Source organism: Actinia tenebrosa, unplaced genomic scaffold (genome assembly GCF_029948245.1).
Source record: "Actinia tenebrosa isolate PJP-AT-01 unplaced genomic scaffold, QUT_ActTen_1.0 PGA_scaffold8__29_contigs__length_14323225, whole genome shotgun sequence".
Lineage (NCBI taxonomy): Eukaryota > Metazoa > Cnidaria > Anthozoa > Actiniaria > Actiniidae > Actinia > Actinia tenebrosa.
Window position 1 is genome coordinate 13,740,200 of NW_028292585.1, and position 22,132 is coordinate 13,762,331.

At 36.4% G+C, this 22,132-nt stretch overlaps 1 protein-coding gene and 2 long non-coding RNA genes across 3 annotated transcripts in view; 2 read left to right on the forward strand and 1 right to left on the reverse strand.

Moving 5' to 3' along the window:
* Nucleotides 1–18,064, reverse strand: part of LOC148905244 (uncharacterized) — a 30,017-nt gene extending 11,953 nt beyond the window's left edge. The window contains exons 1-4 of the long non-coding RNA XR_016118728.1: nt 17,930–18,064; nt 9,460–9,627; nt 5,529–5,569; nt 5,281–5,387 (exon numbers count right to left, since the gene is read on the reverse strand). This is a non-coding gene — a long non-coding RNA (uncharacterized LOC148905244). The remainder of the gene's footprint in view (nt 1–5,280; nt 5,388–5,528; nt 5,570–9,459; nt 9,628–17,929) is intronic.
* LOC116291562 (uncharacterized) lies at nt 15,270–17,214 on the forward strand. Its single transcript, XM_089023956.1, has 4 exons — nt 15,270–15,331; nt 15,689–15,748; nt 16,125–16,277; nt 17,123–17,214. The coding sequence occupies exons 1-4, from the start codon at nt 15,304–15,306 to the stop codon at nt 17,212–17,214; spliced, it is 333 nt and encodes a 110-aa protein (XP_088880082.1). The 5' UTR covers nt 15,270–15,303.
* On the forward strand, nt 17,965–20,292 carry LOC116291555 (uncharacterized). The gene is made up of 3 exons (XR_016118729.1): nt 17,965–18,086; nt 19,944–20,060; nt 20,247–20,292. It is a non-coding gene; the product is annotated as an uncharacterized LOC116291555 (long non-coding RNA).
* The last annotated feature ends 1,840 nt before the right edge of the window (nt 20,293–22,132 follow it).

Genomic DNA, 22,132 nt, shown 5'->3' on the forward strand with positions numbered 1-22,132 from the left:
GAAATCTTAATAAAAGATTTCAGAATTGATTATCTTTACGAAAATGATCAATAGTGGATAACAAGTGTCACTGTGAATGGAATTCTCGGTTGAAAGAAACGTGGTTTTGCTCAATTTGACAGCCAGAAAACATGGCAGCGAAGTTGATTGTTTCGTCTTGCCTCGAGAAGATATTTTGTGGAGCTGAAGAGCTATCGCTGGAAAAAGTTTGAAGCTGCTGACTGTTTCCTTGAAATACTTGTATTCTTTATCGAGCGGTGCATTTAAATCATGAGAAAGCACGTCGCTGAACAACCGCAGCAGTTCTGACGGAGGACGTGTGTTGTAGCTCCTGAGGGAATTCTCTTTGCGGTGACCAACGAGGGATTGTCATGATATTACGATCAGAAAGACCTGCATGAGACCATAGGGTTATGCCTGTGGCCCTGACACAAGTCAAAATTTGGAACTTAGTCTTCAAAATACATTTTTGGGGGCGTTTTTTCCCTCGAAAGAAACTGTAAATTTTTAATTTTTGAACTTGTACCGCGAAGACACAAAAGTTGTGACGTCACAACTGTGTTTACATATCCTCATGCAAACATGGCTATCAACCAATCACAGCGTGCGTACTATTTAATTTATTTTATAATAATATATAATACTTACAAAGAAGAAGGAATTATAAGATGAAAAACTGACTAATAAGGAAAATTGAAATATATATTAAATATATAACTATGTATCTTTATCTAAAAATCTACGTTAATAAGCTAAAAATCTAAATTTATAAAATGGCGCTTTCAGCAACCTGAATGTCTAAGTCTATGTTGTTTATATCATTATAAGTTCTAAATTAAATTAAATTACATTAAATTAAATTAAATTAAATTAAATTAAATTAAATTAAATTAAATTAAATTAAATTAAATTAAATTAAATTAAATTAAATTAAATTAAAACAAATAAAATAAAATAAAAAAAAGAAACTAAATTTTAAAAAACGAAATTCTTGATTTTTACATTATTGATTACGTAAAACATTTAAATCATAGCTTCCTGACGTCATAAAGCAAGGATCAAATAAATCTTACGCTCAGGAAAAAGCAGACGCTTTTAATATTCATTTGCCTCTGTTTTCAATTCCAGTCTTAACCGTGCTATTCCTTTTACTAACTAGCATTATAAAATAATTGTTGTGAGTATCGCGTTCTGATTGGTTTGGAGCGCGTGCTTTATGAGAGCACATTGCACGCGCGCGCAATTTTCGTTGCGTCATTCCTATCTAAAATAACGGTTATCGTAATTTTTATTTTATAAAAGAAATAAGAAACTTGCTTCCTGTGCTGTGTGGAGTTATTAAGCACTTGGGGATTGACAGAACACTCGAGAAGTGTCGAGAAGCACTCCGCTACGCGTTGTGCTTTTCCTAGCACTTATCTCGTGTTCTGCCAACCCCCGCGTGCTTTATGACTGCACACAGCACGCGCGCGCGTTTTCTATTTCTTCAACATCCAACCAGTTGGATCCTATTTCTGTCTCTTCGACTAAGGTTGAAAAATTTCTCACTAGGCTATCTGTCTCTAAAGCTTCAGGCCAAGACGGCATTTCTGCTCAGCTACTAAAGCGATTTTCTGAAGTCATCGCTCCTTCTTTGTCAGCCCTTTTCAACATGCCACTTCGTTGTGAAAAAAAATCCTGCAGAGTGGAAAGAAGTCAATGCTGCTGTCTCTGTTCCACATTTTATCACTAATTAGAGACCTGTCTCACTACTCTCTCGTTACTAGAAAGAGCAGGCATGAAGCCACTGAGCGAAGAGGTGAAATTTTGTAGATGGAAGATGGTTTGCCATATTCTCAGACAAGATCGTGATATTACTTGTAATGTGGCAATGACCTGTGCACGGGAAGGGAAAATTAGAGGGGAAGATCGACCGAGGACAACATGATGACGGACTGTGGCGCAAAAAAGGAGAGGGGCAGGCTGGAGTTCATGGGAAAAGGTAAAGAATGTGGCGGCCGACAGGGAAAGGTGAAAGAGCTCTGTGAAGGCCTAATGCGGCCATGAAGCGCGAAGAGGAACACGTTGTCTTCAACACAGCTATGTCTTTTGTTGGAGAATCTCTTCACAATCTTCAGCATATCTTTCGTGATAAAAGATTATGCATTACTCAACTATTCAGTGTCATCCATGAGATCGGCAAAACTCTAGACTCTGGCAATGAAACTGATGTCATATATTTAGATTTTTCTAAAGCCTTTGATTCTGTTCCTCATCAAAAGCTTTTACTGAAACCTAATGCCTATGGAATTACAGGCTCACTTCTAAGCTTGTTTTCTGATAGGAGACAAAGGGCTTCCTTGAAGGCCTCTCCTCTGCTTTTCTTGATGTTACCTCTGGAGTCCCTCAAGGTAGCGTGATCGCTACTCTTCTTGTACACAAAATATTTTCGAAGTAATCTTCAAAAAAAACTTTTTTTTCTTGTTTTGGCGTTCGATTATGGAAGCAAATTTCCCAATAGACCCTTTTCGAGTTCCAAACTACCACTGTGTTTCTTGATTACAGACTCACAGGGTTAGCCTCGATTTTGTGCAGAATATTCATGTGTTCCAGTCAAGGTCCGTCGAATTTCAAACTGTTTGTATTGTTGAAGTTGTGCATTCTTTACTTTTCTGTTGGTATTTGTGAATATTTAAACACTGATACGAGGCTAACCCTGTGCAAATGAGTCTGTAATCAAGGAACACAGCGGTAATTTAGAACTTGAAAAGAATTTGACAAAAACTTTTGTTTTGGTACCATCGAAAAAATCGCATATTTCTGTGAAGGATATCCAACAGTTCGTTTCGGAAATGGCGAAACTCTCCTTATTAAAGAGCACCAGTTCGTTGCCAATCAACCAGAAACAGACGAATGCCAAGCTACCAGAACGCAGCTTCGATCATCTACAGCCTAGATGGGGCATAACCATCCACAAAAGCCAGGGAATGTCAATTAAAAACTTACTTGTTAGTCTTTGTGATCTGTTCGAGTCTGGTCAGGCTTTCACGGCTCCTTCTAGAGCAGTTAGTGGGAAATCAACGTAAATAGTTTCTTTGGATTCCACTCTTGTGACCCTGATGCAAGTGTTACGGAGTTCTATGCTGAACACGTAAAGCAAATTGGAAGTACCGGTACCATGATTCGGGCTTCGTTTTTGCGTTCGCCAAAGTCATATCTGTCATCGCTGTGTAAACAAAGTGCCTTAGGTCCTGCCAAAATAATTGAATTATCCGAGTAGACGAGAGCAAAAAAGAACCGCTCTTGCTTTCCTTTCGCTGATGTGCCGATAGTGAAATATTTAGAGGACTCCCACAAACCGGAACCCCAGAAATCTGGGATAGAAATTTTGATTCCCACAGACTCTTTACGGCGCCAGCCCGGAAAAAAATAGCCGGAAGACTCTGGGCTTGAGATTGATTTTGCGCGAGCGTACGTGTGTCTTTGCCGTCTGCGGAAATAAACCCGGTAGCCAGCCAATCAGTGCAGCACGCGCGTTATATTTTAAACATTTTATAATCTCATATATCAAACTTTCTAGTGGTTTATACAGCCATTTAATATCAGAATCTGTGAACTGGAATGAGACTTTATACGTACAAATGAATAAGATTCCTTGAAGAGTCGCCATTTGTGTTATCTATTCATATAATCTAGCAACGAAAACGAACTTGCATGCGTAGACATCAATTCACGACACGTGATACACACAGCCCTGGCCCCAGTCAATCATTATTTTTGTTAACATATATAATTGTAATGATAAACACATCTCACTCCGTAAAAGATCGGTTCATTTGCGGGATCCCTGTATCATATGCCTGTAACGGCCTCCTAGGTAATGACACAAAGACCCTTGGATAACATTACGCAACTAATCCGAACCTTATTTTCAAACTGGGCTGCCACAAGCCACCCAGGAAATATCATTTACTTATTAATTTGATTTTCTTTACTGTGATGTACTATACTCTCAGACATGCCCGTGCCACCGGACTCTCCTTGGTTTCATTATAAAGGACTACGCATACGAGGTGAGTTTTAGGCCTGCTAACAAGCTCTAACACTAGTGATTTGCTATGTTTTAAGCATTGAAATTGAAAGACTTTGATATTTCTTTTGGCCACAACGTTACTTCAACGTTACTTTTTTTACCACATCAGTCTTTTATAGGTATATACACATGTTCCAAAAATTGTGAATACTGCATACTGAATAGTGAATAGTGCATTCAAAGACCATCTGCACGAGCAGATGTCGTCAGTACTGTGCTCCGTTCACTAATAAAGCACAGTTTTTGACCAATCAGCGCGCGTACTATCCTAAGCATATAATAAATGCAGCTAATATAGTTATTTTGGATGGAATGCACTAAAACAAATAACTATTATTTATTTTACTTTAGACAATATTACATAGGAACGATAATGCATTTTGGTCTTTGAGAGTAGGTCTCTGTAGGACTCAAGTAAGGCCTAGGGCAAACGTTAAAAACAATGGATATCAGGTGATAATGAGGCGGCATTCTTTGATGTAATTAAGTTCGGTGCATGGAAAGTTCGATGTTTGGGAAGGTGGGAAGTGAAAATTTAGGTGGGCTAAGGTGGGAAATGAAAATTTTTGTCCACCCTTCAAATTTGGTTTGCCAGTAGGCCATTATACAGGATGCACGAAAACAGCAACCATTTGGTCACCAAGTGTACTGGAAACGACAAGTGTTTTATGAGACCTTTAAAACTTACAATTTTGGGAATAAATTAGACCCATTTGAAGGTAAAGTTCAATGCTGAGTCGCTTATACACGTTACACTTAATTCCCTTAAAACTTTCCTCAATTATAAGTATCTTTTGTTTTTATCGTTATTTTATCTTTTTCTACATGAAGTACTCGTGCCTTCAAGTAACAGCAGATGCATCAGATGTTTTAGCAAAAAGCTAAAATGGTCAAAATGTTATTTGGTTAGTATAGAAGCTTGGTAGGGAGTTTTCTGAGACAGTGAAGTTACCAAATCGTTCAAAATCTCTTTGGTTACAACCTTCGTTTGTCCGTGGTTAGCAAATTAAAAGGCCTAAAATTCAAAATGTACTAAATTCGACTATATGCAAGCTAAACAATTCGACTATATGCAAGCTAAACAAGTAATAGAGGTTGAAAGGTAATAACTAAACAACAAACTTCTAGGAAAAAATGATATCCTAATTTGGAAACATGGTAATTAATTTTTATAATGCAAAGTAAACAAAGACTCATTTGCAACTTACCTTTTATCGATTCATCGTGTCTTTTGCGGTGGTCAACCCAGTTTCTACATTTTCAGCAGGAAACGTTTCTTGAATAAGCATTTACCGAGCTTTCTTGGTCTTGAAGACTAAAATCAAAGAAAATAATAAAGTGTTTCTATAAGTTTAACAGAATACATGCACGAGTCATCGAATTCTCGTTGGATAAGTAATATAGCATTTATGGTTTCTTTGAACTTAAAAAATCATGTATTTGGTGACGGAATTACCTGTAAGCTGTTGTTTTACATGAATTCTGAACTTTTGAAGGCTACAAAGATAAAAAATTATTTTCATTTTGAGAATATTTGAAAGAAATAATTCTGGAACTAATATCGCTGTTTTCGTTTTCAACCGCTGACCGGAATTATATATTTTACCATAATGAATGAGAGAGATTTTGTGTATTATTTTATTATGGATGCATGTTTGCATTCGGAAATTGGCAAATTGCAATAAGGATATTTCAAGTCATCTTCAAATCTACGGTCTTAGCAAATTTACTGACATAGTCAATAAAGCCGATTTATTACTCGTCCGCGCAGGTAAGTGAAATTACTGGTATTTTATTTTCAGCCACTTTTTAATGACTTCAATTTGTGTAATGCCATTTATCAACTTTATTCTTTGATCATTAACAAGTGTGACAAGTGATAAGTTTATGTGAATAATGTTTTTTTTCCGTAAACATGTTTTTACTTGAAAGATCGTGCTAGAATAAGTGTATTGGACTCTTTGAATTCTTCATCGGGATTCTTTATCGTTCAAGGCTTCGCAATAAAATGTATGCCTTCACAGTGTAGGGAAGCTCAGAGTGATTTCTTTGGCAAGCGAGGCATATCATGGCACGTATCCGTTTGCCATGCAAAGATTAACGGAAGAATCTAAACACAGACTGTTGTCTTACTTGTGGAGCATGCCCTGCGTTCTTCGAAAAAAGCACACACGGAGTTCACCCACAGCATTCTTTCGACAAGACAATGCCGGGTGCTATCACTGCCAATATCACATGGTTCATCTATTTTTCTTTTAGTACCAGGAAGCGAGGATTTTTGTTGGTTTGCCGAAGAAGAATCATTTGCTCCTGTTTTTTTGTTCCAGTCTTTCAAGGAGGACAAAAGGCAGAGTTTCTAGATGTTTGAGAAGAAGAGGAAAAAGATGACAAACGAGATGAGTCTGATGCAACTTCCAATGAAGAAAGCAGTGAAGATGCATGCTACAGATTTGCAAAGACAAAAGATATTCCTTAGCCTGCGTAACGGCGCTTTAGGGATGGGGGAGGGGACTTGGGTAAATTAAGGTCGCATGAAACAATTGTCGTTTACATGGCAACAATACATTTGGTGACCTAATGGTTGGTGTTTTTGTGCATCCCATATGATGCCTTACTCGCACACCAAATTTGAAGGGTGGTCAAAAATGCTCGTTTCGCACCTTGGTTGAGTCTTGCATTGACCTACTCTGAAATAGACTACTTCACTCCAGTATTCGATGTTTTTTGAAATAGCTGCATTTACACAAAGTTTTTCACGAGTGTCTACAATAGAGACTAGACCTCCTAAACAAGGCATTAAAAGACACATATTTTACAATTTTTTTACGGACCTCTTTCAAGGAGGTCCAACATGCTCTGACGTAGAGAGCAACTGTCCTGAAAACGCAGAATGTGCAGATATAACTCGATGCAAGTGTAAAGATGGCTTTCAGAGCTCAATTGGCGATGTTATATTTGAAAAAGGAATTGGAATCACTTGTTCTGGTTTGTATAATTCATCTTTTTCATTATCATTTATTATCATTATCCAATTCGTGGTCGTCGTCTTCCTCTTCTTCTTCTCCTTTTCTTCTTCTTCTTCTTCTTCTTCTTCTTCTTCTTCTTCTTCTTCTTCTTCTTCTTCTTCTTCTTCTTCTTCTTCTTCTTCTTCTTCTTCTTAATTATTAATATTATTATTATTATTATTATTATTATTATCATTATTATCATTATTATTATTATTATCATATTATGGCAGTTGTATACTTAAAGATGCCTAGGCATAATTACATTCAGTCGGGCAGGCTAGCTGTGACCGACTAAACAAAACCTATCTAGATATATTTACAATATTAAAACTGTAAATTAAATTCTATCTACATTCATTAATAATTATCGCTAACTTTTCACTATTGTCCATATTAAATATTTATGAGACTTCAAATATTATATGATATATCTAAATTACTATGTTAATTAAAACGGGAAATTATGAACTAAAATAAAATACATTTTATATACAGTTAATAAATAGTATTCGGTTGAGATGAAGTATTTCAATGTACTAGATATTACAGACTTTTGCATGTTAAATGAAGTCTTGTCAGCTTTTCTCTTGCCAAGGAGTAGTTTCACATTTTCTCTGGTTTCTGATGAGTATCCTCCTAGTACATCTATAATAATATTATATTGCTTGATGGTATAACCCTTGTGCTGCTGTTTGAGTTCCAATCTTAAGGGTGCGTACTTGGTGGTCCTTTCCTGGTCTTTCTGCTTCCTGTTCTCTATTCAAGGACAACTTATCTCTATGATCTTTACTGTCTTCGTCTCGTTGTCAACTATCGAACATCTATTCGGTTGGCTCTCACTTCAGTATTCTCCGCAAATACTGGTACATCCCAATAGGCGCTTGCTTTGGTGTTGTGGTACTCAGGTTTATGTGTTGTGGATGAATACCATGGTGGAACGCACTCGATCAGATCAAGGTCATTAAGCAGCTCAAAAAATAAAATTTTGAGGGCTGCGTTATGCCTTGTTATTATTATTGTTATGATGATGATGATGATGATGATGATTGTTATTATTATTATTGTTATTATTATTATTGTTATCATTATTATTATTATTATTATCATTATTACTATTATTATTATCATTCATTATTATTATTATTGTTATCATTATTATTATTATCATTATTATTATTATTCATTATTATTATTGTTATCATTATTATTGTTATTATTATTACTATTATTATTATTATTATTATTATTATTAATAATAAACAGACCGGACCCTTTTTGGCGCTCAGTGACAGTTTTCAAAGGCCCAAAAAATATTTTCAAAAGCTGAATTTCAAAAAAGAGTGCGCCATAATAATCCGAAACTTATGAATATTATTATTTCATTTTAAAATTTGATTCCATAAGCACTTTAAGACCTTTAGCGCTTTGAAAAGTAATAGACTTTGCTAGATAATGGACAAGCCGGATGGCAGGCAATCGGTCGGTCGTTCGGTCGGGTGGTCGGTTTGTTTGTCTTCTAATATGTTTTTGGTTGTTGCTAACTTACTTCCACAGAGGTGCAGCCACAGTTCAACGTTCTGGCATTCCGAGGGTACAAAGAATGTGACATATTTAAATTAGGGACTACTTTGGGTGTGCAGAATGGCCAGGTCAAAGTGAAAGAAGAAAGCTCAAAAGAGACAATATTAGTCCCTGAGGAGCAATTGTTCATTAACAAACCACCAATACTCGAAAAGCTCGTCTCAGGAACCGAAGTACTGGCTCCAATCTCTACAAGTAAAGATAATAGGCTGGTGTATTTCCAGACGACAGTTAAATCAATAGATTCGTCAGGACAAATTACAGTTAACCCACCAGGTAATTAAATATATAGAGATTATCACATGTTAAGAGCTTGATATCGTTTTTCACGAGTTCCCATATCATATCGCGAACGATCAAGTCTGCGAGCGAATGATATGATAAGGGAACTCGTGAATTAAAACGATATCAAGCTCTTAACATGTAATAATTTGCTTATTACACATTTAGGGTCGATAAAATGTCGTATCGTATCACTTCACTGATATGGGTTTTATTCACGGCTTTATCACACGGATATCGATCCTAAATGTGTAATAAAATGAGTAAATTTAGTTTTAAAATAATTGATAAGGTGCCGTCTTTTGCACGCGTCATATTGTAAAATATCATATTGAATAATCACAAGTGATTTCGATTAAAAGTTCTACGCCTGTTTTTATCGACAGATTGTAGCGGCGATGTTAGACCACCTCCTTTAGGAATGCTAAACGACGACGTCTACGAGTACATTAGTGATTCATTGATAAAGTTTGAATCTTGTAAAGATGCTAACACGAAAAAATCCCTTTTACGAACCTCGAGCTCGTGGTTGGTGCTGCAATAGCTTATCTACACCGAAGCTTCTTATAACAGTGCCTTCAGAGTTCCTTTTTTGTGGACTTAAGGTGACCGGATCCACTGATGGCTTTTATGCTTCAGAACTGGCAATGCACGTTTGGGAATTGGGCCCTCGAAGTAAAAAATCTGTTGAGAATTGGAAGACCTATGTAAGTATATTTTTTAAAATAAATTTTAAATAATTTATGAGACGCAAAACCAATCAAGACACTGCAATTGAGTCGCATGGCAGGGGTGGATTGGGTGGATTTCCACACCCCTTTTTTTAGAGTAAAAAGTGAATATTTTTAGGAATATAGAAGAAGGAATATGATTGCATCTAATTACAAAATGTCAAGAGTCAAAATTTTGCTGCATTCACAAGTATGCAGTACACTGAATGTTATATAGAGTATATTACATGGGAGCGCGGAGATACGAATTTTATCGAGTGTTCAATTGATATCTCACGAGTGAGGGCAGCGAACGAGTGAGATATCTAAATTGAACACGAGAAGATAAAATTCGTATCTCCAAGCGGCCATGTAATGTTCTGTTTATTATATAGATATCGATGAAACTTAAATAAAACAAAAGCTCAAAATTTCTTTATTAAAATAGCAAGCCGATTCAACAGCGATGTCTTCACGTGTGAAAGATATGGTATCTATAAGATATCAAGTTTTCGACACTAGAGAAAACCTGGTATTTTATCGATATCTATATAATAAAATTTAATCTTTGTTTTTTCTTTGTATACTGCAAAAAGAAGGCTCAAAAGATTTTTTTAAAATTATACACCCCTTTTTTAAAATCCTGTATCCGCCCCTACATGGAGACCTTTGTAAATACATATGTCATGACGTCCTAGGTATGCTAGATTTCAAACGCTAAGCAATTTTGCGCATTTTTGTAGTAGTCCGAATATATACGACATGATATAGTTCATTGTCAGCCCTGTGACTGCGAAGTTATAAAATTATGCAATGGTTTTGGGTAGAAACTAATTCAAAACAGAAGATTTTTGTGAGAAATCTACATTAACGCTAAATGTACCAAAGGAATCTGCAGAAAGCATACGGACGTGTTCCATTTTAACAAAAAACATTTTCACATCTTTTAATGTGTTTATTCTCAGTCTAAATGCGGTTGCCTGTAGGAGGTTTTAAGAAACAAGTAAAAAACAATTGATTTAAATTTGCTATATGTAAAACTGGGATGATAGTTAATTTGATGACTTTTACTTGATAGGAGTTTTTCCAAACAAGCAACGAGTCTCATTATCATGATGTTGGAATAATTCATCGTGTGGCTCAAAATGTAGATATTTCTGTTCCTATGAAACAAAAGAGCAACCATCCATATACATCATATGTTTGCATTACTTTGGAGCTTTTTGGGTATGCAAGTAAGTTATATTTTAAAATGGAAATCAGCTGTTTTTGATAGTCTTATTGTGTCAATTTAGAACAATCTTCACATACGGAAAGACCTATTTTACCGTCGTTGTAATGAATTATTTCAACGATACAGCGGCCATCTTGCCAGGGGACAAAACAATACGTCTCGTTTTGATGCTACGCTTATTGAAATGCCGCTGGTTTGTCGGAGTGACTTGCTCAACTACGATAAATGCTATTAATGATCTTAATTCAAGCAGCCAGTTGTTAATTACCTGTTTGCCAGAGGTTTACAATTTTATATGTAGTCGACAAATAGTAAAAAATGTTTCCATTATTATTATTATTATTATTATTGTTGTTGTTGTTGTTGTTGTTGTTATTATTATAAAACGTGGACTTCTCCCTCAATAACGCTACCGCCCGCATAACCTTATTTTTTATAAAATAGGCTTTATCAATTTTTTAATATATGTATGTAAATATAAGAGCGATATTTATCTCCTCTCATTTTAATCTTTAACTTTATTTAGCAATTATTCTTTTGTTATTTTATTATTATTATTATTATCATTATTATTAAATATCGATCTGCTAACATCTTAGCGAGCGAGTGTTTGAGTGAGTGGGTGAGTGAGTGGGTGAGTGAGTGCATGTGAGTGAGTGGGTGACTGAGTGACTGAGTGAAACATTTGCATATGCATGTCCCTCACAATGACAATCCGGCCGCGAGTTAATGCATTTATGAACCCAAGTTTCTATGATATATACTATTATGTGATTTCTAATTCTATTTCAGACATTCGCAAAAACGATGCTAACTTTCAGTTTGATTATCGAGAGCTACGAATAAGAGGTAACTTATATTTCACGGCAAATCCTGAAGACTGAATAATTCTAGATTAGCACATAAGAAAACGATAATTATAAATGGTACCTCAAAAACCTGTCGAATTTCCAGATGTGGCTAGCAATGACTTTTCTTTTAGATTTTTTGTATTTAGCATTTGAAAACCCGGTGAACTCGTGTCTGCCATTTAACAATTATTCGCCGAAGGCGAAGTGATTATCGGGGAATATTTACCGAGACGCGAGTCTTCGAGCGGCGAGGTAAATATTCCCCAATAATCACTGAGCCTGAGGCAAATAATTGTTTTAGTATAAATACACAGGTAATTCTTTCAAAAAAAGAAAAGGAAAAAAAAGAAGAAGATAAAAGGCATTCTTTTCCCGGTAACAGCAACAAAGCGGCTGCCCGCCATTTTGGATTTTCGCTCGAGGTGATTATCGTGTAATAGTGTGAGTTTCTTGACCAAATCAGCGCGCGAGATTTTCTATAATCACCTGCGTATTTTTACTAAATTGAAATATTTGAAACACATAAAGCCTGGTCAAAATTTCTTTCTTCCCTAGTGATTCCCTAGCGCACAACTGATCGATTCGTGCACAACTGATTCGAAAGCGCAAGTGCATTACCTAGAATGGTAATAGCAATAATAAAATTAACGAATGCGTATCTCAATGAGGTGTACATTTGACGCTTTTTATTAGGGAATCAATGTGCTGGTATGTGGACCGACTGCCCTGAAAATGCAGAATGCATCAATCCAACACTGTTTGTAAACTATCAGTGCAAGTGTAAAGATGGCTTTCGGAGCACCACGGGGGATGTCATATTTAACCCAGGCCTTCAAATCTCATGTTACGGTACGTTCTTAGAAAGGGAAAACCTTCATAGCACTTAGTTGATGTAATGTATTAAGAATATCTTTTGTACACAATTGTCGCTCTATCTATTGTAGTAGGTGGGATTCACTGTATTTTTATGAATACGTAGGCTCTCCCTTCTCAGGACAGGGCAGAACGAGTATGCGCAAGCGTAAAGCTTGGCACAGAATGTAGCCCCGCCACTCTAAAGTTAATAATGAATTTCCTATGTTCGCGCTCCCCCCCCCGGCATACCATAATTTGCGATGGCCACCGTACAGATTAAAGGTCTGGTATACTAACTATTGCAGATAACACAGTTTTGCATGAGTAACTGTCAGCAAGATCAACAAAGCCTAATTTTCTAATATTATTTCTAAAACTCTTAAATAGACATGCATGCGCATTACGTTTTTCTGCCCTGTCTGTTCTTGGTCGCTTCACCAACCTACGAAACCGCGAAGCACTTTTTAAGCGCAGCGCCTCTAAAGGCTGGTTTACGATAGCAACGGAATCGAAAGCAGAATTCTGAGGTGGAGTCGTAAGAACCAAGAATCGGAGTCGGAATCGGAAGCGGAAAGGCGACGGAAGAGGAGTCGGAAGGATCAGAAGGGTTTTTTTTTCTTCCGACTCCGATTCCGGTTATGACGTTTATGATCATTAGTGTAAACCAAAGAATCGGAATCGGAAGCTTTGACCAATGACAGAGCTTAAGCTCAGGCCATTCAGAGCAGAAAACATGGCAGCCTCCTTGAAAGAAAACCTGGTAATATGGGAACAACAAAGAAGCAAGCGCCGAAGCGAGGATAACGATTCCGCTCGAGTTTTCATTCACACTAGATCGTAAGCTTATAGCGCTACCGATTCCGATTCCGGCTCCTCTGTTTACGACGCTAGTGTGAACCAGCCTTAACAGCACATGTAATTCCAATATAATCTGTGAGTTTGCCACGACTTTACGTAGAACATCTCATATAGGTTGTTGAGGCTCATTTTATGCATTTTACTTTTCTTATTTATAGAGCATCAACCACGTGATAGTATACTATTGTGGAGAAACTACACGTACTATTCGGTCTTTATACCAGCGACCTCAGCTTGGTCAGAAAATGGTCAGATTAAAGTGAGCAAAAATATGTATTTAACACAAACACTTTTCGTTCCTGAAAAACACGTGGTCATAAACAGACCACCAATCCTAGAAAAGTTATCCCCAGGGACCAAAGTACTCGCTCCGATTTCCAAAGGTAGATACAACAAGCCGGTGTATGCCGATACGACTATTCAAGCAATATATTCTTCAGGAAAAATCGAAGTTAATCCACCAAGTAAGTAATAATTTGTCTGGTTTCTATCAAATACCAAAAACCACTTTTGTGTCTAGAAAGACCCAAAACATTATGCTTGCAATAATGGCGGAATAATAGCGGAGTAATAGCGGAGCTCCCGTGACCATAGCACCATAGCAAGAATTTGAATCATAGAAAACGAGAACGGGTAGTCTAATTGTTCTAGCATAAACCTACTAGCTAATATTATAGCATTGAAAACAAAGAATGACACTAAAAACTTTACTGAACAAATCGACGGTCAACCGGCGGCACCGGTTTTCATTCATCTTTGCGAACTCGCCTATCTGAACATATGAGTCAATAGTCCAATAGTCCATATAATCTGAACATATAAGCTTAAACTCCAAGTACGAGTCTCATGGACTATTGACTCATAGCCTATTCGGGTTCGAGGACTAATTGCTAAATACCCTCCGACGAAGTTTAACATTAAGAAAATTATGAATTTGTGTATGCGTGTTTTTTTTATTTCAGGTTGTGACGGAGCTGAAAGGCCCCCTCCTTTGGGAATCCTGAACGATGCTGTATACCACCGCTTTGATAAATTTAGCTTTTCAAGTGTTGATTTTAAGATGCTTGAAAGCCTTGATAGAATGAATAGAGATCATGTTTGGTGCAGTCGCAATTTTAAGAATTTGTTACAGTATTATTCGAAGCACGAAACCACTGATTGGATTCAACTTGAAATGCCATCGCCTTTTCTATTTTGCGGATTCGGCGTAAAAGGAATTTCCGGAGATACCTTTCCAGCAGTTTTTTCTTTGACCATTGATGGAACACACTACGCAGTAAGTTGTTAAAAAAGTATTTTAAGGGAAAAACCTTCATAATAATAAATAATAACAAAAATTAATAATAAATAGGATTTAGCAGTGGCATTTCCACAGAGTGGCTCTTCATCCACTGTAATTCCAATTGGAATTTAGAAGTTGATTTTTGCGGAGGGAGGAAAGCCGGAAAACCCGGAAAACCCTCGAAGCACAGGAGAGAACCAACAAACTACTCTACTCACATACGACACCGAACACGGTGGGACTCGAACCCGGGTCGCATTGGTCAGAGGCACACCGCTACGCCACCCGTGCTTCGTTCATGGTTTATGGGTACCGTGAAGCACCTCCTCGCCTGATCTACGTCAGGGCACAGTTTATTTACATATCGAATTTTAATTTAGCTTGTAAAAATTGGAATCAAGGGAGAGACTCCATGAGGTTCCAAATGTTTTTTTTTGTACTACTAACATTTAACTACTAAACTTTAAGGATTATCGTAAACCCACCGAGGATTTCGTGTACCATCAGATCCGCAATCACCGTACAGTACAAACCATTCGGATAGATGTGACGCATCCAAATCAAATTTGTATGGACTTTGAACTATTTGGGTATAGAAGTAAGTCGCTGAAAGTTGTTGTATTTCTATTATCTGCTAGTCAAATAAAACTTCCGCCCCACGATCCCTAAGAAAGGGTGGGGAATTGACGCGGCGAGACCAGGGCTTTAACGCGCATTTAACGCTTCGAAAGTTTAACAGTTTTAACAGTTTTAACAGCGACAACTTTTATAAAATTAACAGAAACTGTTTCCCCGGATACCGGAGGATAGTGCTAAATCTTAACTCTACATGAATTTCAAATTCCCCGTCCTATCCCGGATTTTGTGGGGTTGGCGCTTTCAATGTACAAGTGCATTAGGCTGATTGTCTATTTTTACAAATAAAAAAAAGCTAAAATTGCACTTTTTCATTTAGACTTACGACATGAACCGCCGAACAAGTTGGTTTTTGACAATCATGAACTACGTTTGAGAGGTAGGAAGTTTTGCACCATCACGTGATGGAAGCCATGAAGCGAACTGTTCAACTTGTTTTTACCGTTTTTTTTTTTTTTTTTTTTTTTTTTGGAAGCCATAAAGGCTACAATTACAAAAAATCAGTATATGCAAATAAAGGCAGAAATTGTCAGGAAAGCCACTGAATGCAAAGACGTGCAAAAAAAAAAAAAAAAAAGTAAAGAAATTTAGGCAAGCATAACTATTAAGAATTCAGATAAACTCCAGTGCACAGACCTTACAAAATATCCCAGAATCAATTGCCAGTGTATCACTTGCATACACTTGCACGTTTGAAGCTTTACAGCATTAAGTACCTTGTATTCAATCAACATTATTTTCCCCCTTTTCCTAAGGCGGCCCATGCTCTGGCATGCAGAACGACTGTCCTGAAAACTCTGAATGTACCAATCCAGTTCTTTTGGATTATGGATGCAAGTGTAATGATGGCTTTCAGAGCTCAACTGGAGATGTTATATTTAACAAAGGACTTAATATCACATGTCAAGGTATCTTTGTAATGTAATAATTTGTAATTATATACATATATATATATATATATAACTTAAAAAATGATCACATTTATTTCAAAAAAGATTCCGTCAAAAAACAAAACATCAACAATTGTTAATCAGTAATTAATGATTCTTACGAGTGGAATAAAACGTCTATAATATATTTTAAAAAAATGATCACCCACTCGACCAATCCGTGTTCAGTAATCTACATTTTATTCAGGGCTCTATATCCCCTAAGGCCCCGTCCACACGTATCCGGAAATTTTTGTATCCGCAAATTATTCGAATCGTTTTCACCGTCCACACGTATCCGTTTCCGTAAAATTTCCGGATACGGATACAAAAATTTGCGGACACGTAAGGCGTCAAGTAGTGGGGGCCTTGAAGCACAGCCAATAGGGGGTTATTCATTAATATTCTCTAAGTAATTCATTAGTATTCTCTATATAGATATAATATATAGAGATTATTTAATGGACAGTGCGAAGTACGGGATTTTATTCACGAGTAGTTTGCATCGTAGAACGAATGAGCGAGTGAGTTCTACGATATAAATGACGAGTGAATAATCCCGTACAAAGCACTTTCCATCTCATAATCAGTTTATTACACGTATCATGAGAATATTGATGAAATATTTTTAACATTGATGCAAATTAATAATAGTGAATTATTGAATATTCATAGAAAACGTCAATGTACATCAACTCTCTCAAATAAAGTCTAGGATAAAATAACGTTTAGGATTTTCTAAACACTAAAGCATCTAAAACTCTAGCAAAAGTCGTAAAAACAATAACAACTTAGTGAATAGTACATTATTCATTCTGATTCAGTTGTTGTGCGATTCAATGACAAAGCAACGACGAGGTTTCTTGTTGGAGAATCAGTTAACAATGAAAAGTCGGAATTTGGTTCAAGGAATTGACATAGATGTTAAGTGTTCCTTCTTGAATTAATGCACCTTGAAAAAAAGTTAAGGGCTGCTGTAATGTTGACTCTTGGACTGTTTTAGTTACCTTAAGAGTCAAAGGATAGAAATACTTGCTTGATAACTCGAAATATGGCCCAGGGTAGCTTAGAATATCCGAGATACTTCTCTGTTGTCGTTCCGACAGGCTGCTCCAGTAATTTAAACATATTATTACGTTCTTATTATTTTTTCAGCAATGAGACATCTTTGTCTTGCTAAGTGTATTTTTTGTTATCTTGGTGATTTATAAATTCTTCTAAAGAACCATCAGCGGAGACAAATCTAGAGGAGCCTTTCCTCGCTTCAGCCATTTTTTTAACTCGGAATCTGGAAAGCTATTTAAGGTGCTAAAGATGCACACAACTCTTATTTTAAGTTGTTGCTGATTGGTTATACTTTCACATCTGAGAAAAGCTGTACGCCATGATTCTGATTGGACGTATCGCTTTCTTTCAGATGTGAAAATACAGTATAGCGTATTCATTTCTACAAATGAGCTTTACGCAATGAAATTTTCAAGAACCGTGTAATAAAGAGAATATATTAGCTAACCCTTATACATATAGACTTCAACCGAGCGAATTTTTAGAATTCAACCTGAAATGTTTCTAAAAAGAAGTTGAAAAATTCCACAAGGCTTGTTAAGTATTTTAAGCTTTATAAATTTTACCTCTTTTTAACTTTTGCTCTTGCATGTATTTGTTTTCCAGATGTGGATGAGTGTCTCTTAAAGCCATGTAGTGGTGTACATGCAGCGTGTGCTAATACCATTGGAGGCTACTCCTGCGCATGTGTAGAAGGCTGGCAAGGAAAACAATGCGATCAAGGTAAATATCAGTATTCAAATATCATATCTGATCAAAGAATATCATTTGAACATTTGAACATTTTATTGATTCACACACACATAAATATATACAAGTATTCACAGGAGTAATATTAATGAATAATGAAAAGAAAGTTGAAACTAAATTAATTATAAGAGAAAGAGCTAATTTATGGTGTGTGGTTGTCGAAGTAGTTAAAACTTTCGAGTCGACAACCACCCATTGTAAGGTTAACTTTTTATGACCAAGATTATAGCTAACTATATTTACACAAGATCGGAGATCTTAAGCTTTAAACTAAATTGTTTTGAACAATAAATATAGATATAAGTATAATGGGATATGTTAATGAATAGTTTAAATTTGGTATGCAAAGAATATCATATCTGATCTATGACCGTACCGGTTTTCTTACAACCCATAAAGTATTTCATCTTGGCTCATTTCCATCAAATTTGAGGGGCATTTTGCATTAACCCAATAGTTTTCATGTACAACGAAGGATAAAGACAAGCTAGTGTACTGTGATTTATATAATGTAAGTGCCCCTCAAAGTCAAAAATAAGAAACCCGTCAGTAGCCGACGTTCAGAATGATTAGAAACGTCAAATTGGGAGACTTGGGAATAAGGCCCCGTCCACACTATGCCGGATAAATTTGAATCCGAATTTTCAAACCGAAACCGAAAAAAAAGTTTTCCGCCCACACTAATACGCCGCTAGCCGGCGTTTTAAAATTGTTCCACTCTGGAGACCGTAATCGAAAAAAATCGTTTTCGGTTGTGTCCGTATTCTTTTTAGAACAAAGTACTTTTTGTTGTAAATTTCGAATTTTTAAAGAAGATTATTAGGGATAAATCTGATACCGAGTGCGTGACAAGCGTTACAAAGCATACAAAACGGCGTGACAAAGGCTGTTTTCGGTGCACTCGCACGTCAAGCGAAAGCATCACTGCTTCCCTGCCATGCAAGCGAAAAACACAAATAAAAACTCCACATTTTCGAGCATTATAAATCCAGGAAGACTATTGGATTTGAATTGAAGTTATTATGACTTTTCTACTTCATAGAAGATAAGAATTTCTGAAATATAAATGTATAAAATATATTTTAAGAACAGAACTACACTTTTGAGTTTAACATACATGTTTCGGCAGTGACCTCTGCCATCATCAGTGGATGTAAGACTAATTAGCGTGAGCTATAAATGTTAAACTCAAATAATGTTAAACTCAAAAGTGTAGTTCTGTTCTTAAAATGCTTAACTTCACTGATCACCTTTAGACCATTTGGTAACATTATAAAACATATAAATGTAATAAAATCATGATTCTCTTAGTTTGAAAACTCCAAAGTAAAAGAAAGATTTTAAAACTTTTTAATTACACACCTAGATATTAATAAATGGTTTTTTGTTCAATTTGATATGTGTTCCTTGTTTAAGTATTATGGGTTAATTCTAGAGAAATGGTAATAAGCTTTATTATTGAAAAGGATTTGGTTTTGGTAGCGAGAACTGTGAATCTGCCATTTTTTCAAAACATGTGCCCTAAGAAAACTTTTGATTCTTTGTCAGTAACACTTGAATCTTAGCAAATTATCTTTTTAACAAGCCTTGATTACCGAAGTCCTTTTTTGCTTAATATCTTGTTGTAAATAAACGCATTGTTTAGTGCACCTTCGAGTAATAAATTTGGAATTCTTCGATGTAGATGCGCAGTATACGTGCGCGTGGACTGTAGTAGGCACTATCCTTAGAATCAAGGGGAGTCATATCATGCTTTTCCCAATCCCAAAAAGTGTAGGAAATGAAAAACCTTCAAATAATGGACTCCTGTCGCATGACTTTGCTTTCTAGATGTGGATGAGTGTCACTTGAATCAATGCACTGGTGTACATACAGTGTGTACTAATACCCTTGGAAGCTACTCATGCGCATGCGTAGAAGGCTGGCAAGGAGAAAAGTGTGACCAAGGTGAGTGATAAAAAAAAAAAAGAATTTAAAAAGTATTTAGAAAAGTAGCTAATATATTACAATATCCTATTTTTGCTGCACAACTAAAAAAACGTTAATCTAGTCATTTTGATTAAAGTAGCAGATGCAGTTTTTTATTGTAATTATCAACAGGTTTGAAATTGAAAATGTCAGTTTGTTTTCCAGATGTGGATGAGTGTCACTTGAACCAATGCACTGGCGTACATACAGCGTGTAATAATAGCATTGGAAGCTACTCCTGCGCATGCGCAGTTGGCTGGCAAGGACAAAAATGTGATCAAGGTAAATATGCCCAGTCCACACTAAGCCGGATAAATTTGAATCCGCAACTTTCACAACGAAACCGAAAAAAAAGTTTTTCGTCCACACATGAAAACGGATAAAATGTCTCGCGTCCACACTAGTCCGATCAGAGGCGGCAAAAACGCTTGATTGCACATCTGAGCATGTGTATCGAAGCTGAAATTGAGCCCGCGGTAAATTTTTAGCCTTCCCGCCATGTTGCCATGGCAATCATTACGTCATCGTATTCGAAAAATTTCGGATACGAAATGTTCTGCATCCACACTAATACGGCTAGCCGACGTTTTCAAACTGTTCCACTCTGGACACCGTATTCGAAAAAATTCGTTTTCGGTGAAGAATTGTTCCGGATTCGCCCGGACTAGTGTGGACGGTAAGCCTAACCGAATAAATAAAAATTCGGATTCAAATTTATCCGGCATAGTGTGGACGGGGCCTTATTATTCAAGTAACATAATCTGATCAAAGAATGTCGTATCTGATCTATGACAGTACTGGTTTCTTACAACCCTTATAAAGTATTTCGCATTGGTTCATTTGCATCAAATTTTAGGGGCCCTTTTATCTCAGGTGCAAAAAAAGAAGAAAAAAAACTTAGGGCCCAAGTTGAATGGCAGTTTTCAGTTTCAACAAAATTTCTAAAGGCTAATCATATCAGTGAATTTAAACTGGGGCTTAGTTTACTCGTTCATTCGTTCTGCGGTCTTCAATTTATTGGGCCCAGAATTATATCACGACAACATAATAAACTGTTTTTATCATCACATTGATGTCTATACTTCAAATGATGGACTCCTGTCGCATGGCTTTGTTTTCCAGATGTGGATGAGTGTCTCTTAATGCCATGTAGTGGTGTACATACAGTGTGTAACAATACCCTTGGAAACTACTCCTGCGCATGCGTAGAAGGCTGGCAAGGAGAACAATGCGATCAAGGTAATTAAATATTAGCATTCAAATAACATATCTGATCAAAGAATATCGATATCATATCTGATCTATGACAGTACTGGTTTCTTACAACCCATAAAGCATTTCGATTTGGTTCATTTGCACTTTGAAATTTGAGGGGCACTTTTATCACAGATGCAAAAAAGAAAAAAAGAATAAGAACCAAAGTTGAATGGCAGGGCTTAGTAGCGGATGGGAAAGAAGGAAAGCCCATCATTGATCACTAAGGATATCAAATTTAACCAAACAGAATTCTAAGGTAAGGTTTATCAAATCAGTCGGTTTAAACTGGGGGCTTAGCCTACAAATATTCCTTCCTTCTGCGGTCTTTAATTTTTAACTACTTTTAAACATATTATTTCCGATGATCCTTCAAATGATGGACTCCTGTCGTATGGCTTTGTTTTCTAGATGTGAATGAGTGTCTCTTAAAACCATGTAGTGGGGTACATATAGTGTGTACCAATACCCTTGGAAACTACTCCTGCGCATGCGTACAAGGCTGGCATGGAAAAAACTGTGACCAAGGTGAGATATAGTATTTGTAAAAGTGTAGCTAACATATTACAATATCCTTTTTTTTTCCTGCAAGACTAAAAAAATTAATCTAGTTATTTTGATTAAGGTGGCAGGTGCGAAACATCTATTTGATGTTATAATCAAAAGGCTTGAAATTGAATATTTCCCTTTGTTTTCTAGATGTGGATGAGTGTCACTTGAATCAATGCATTGGTGTACATACAGTGTGTAATAATACCCTTGGAAGCTACTCATGCGCATGTGTAGAAGGCTGGCAA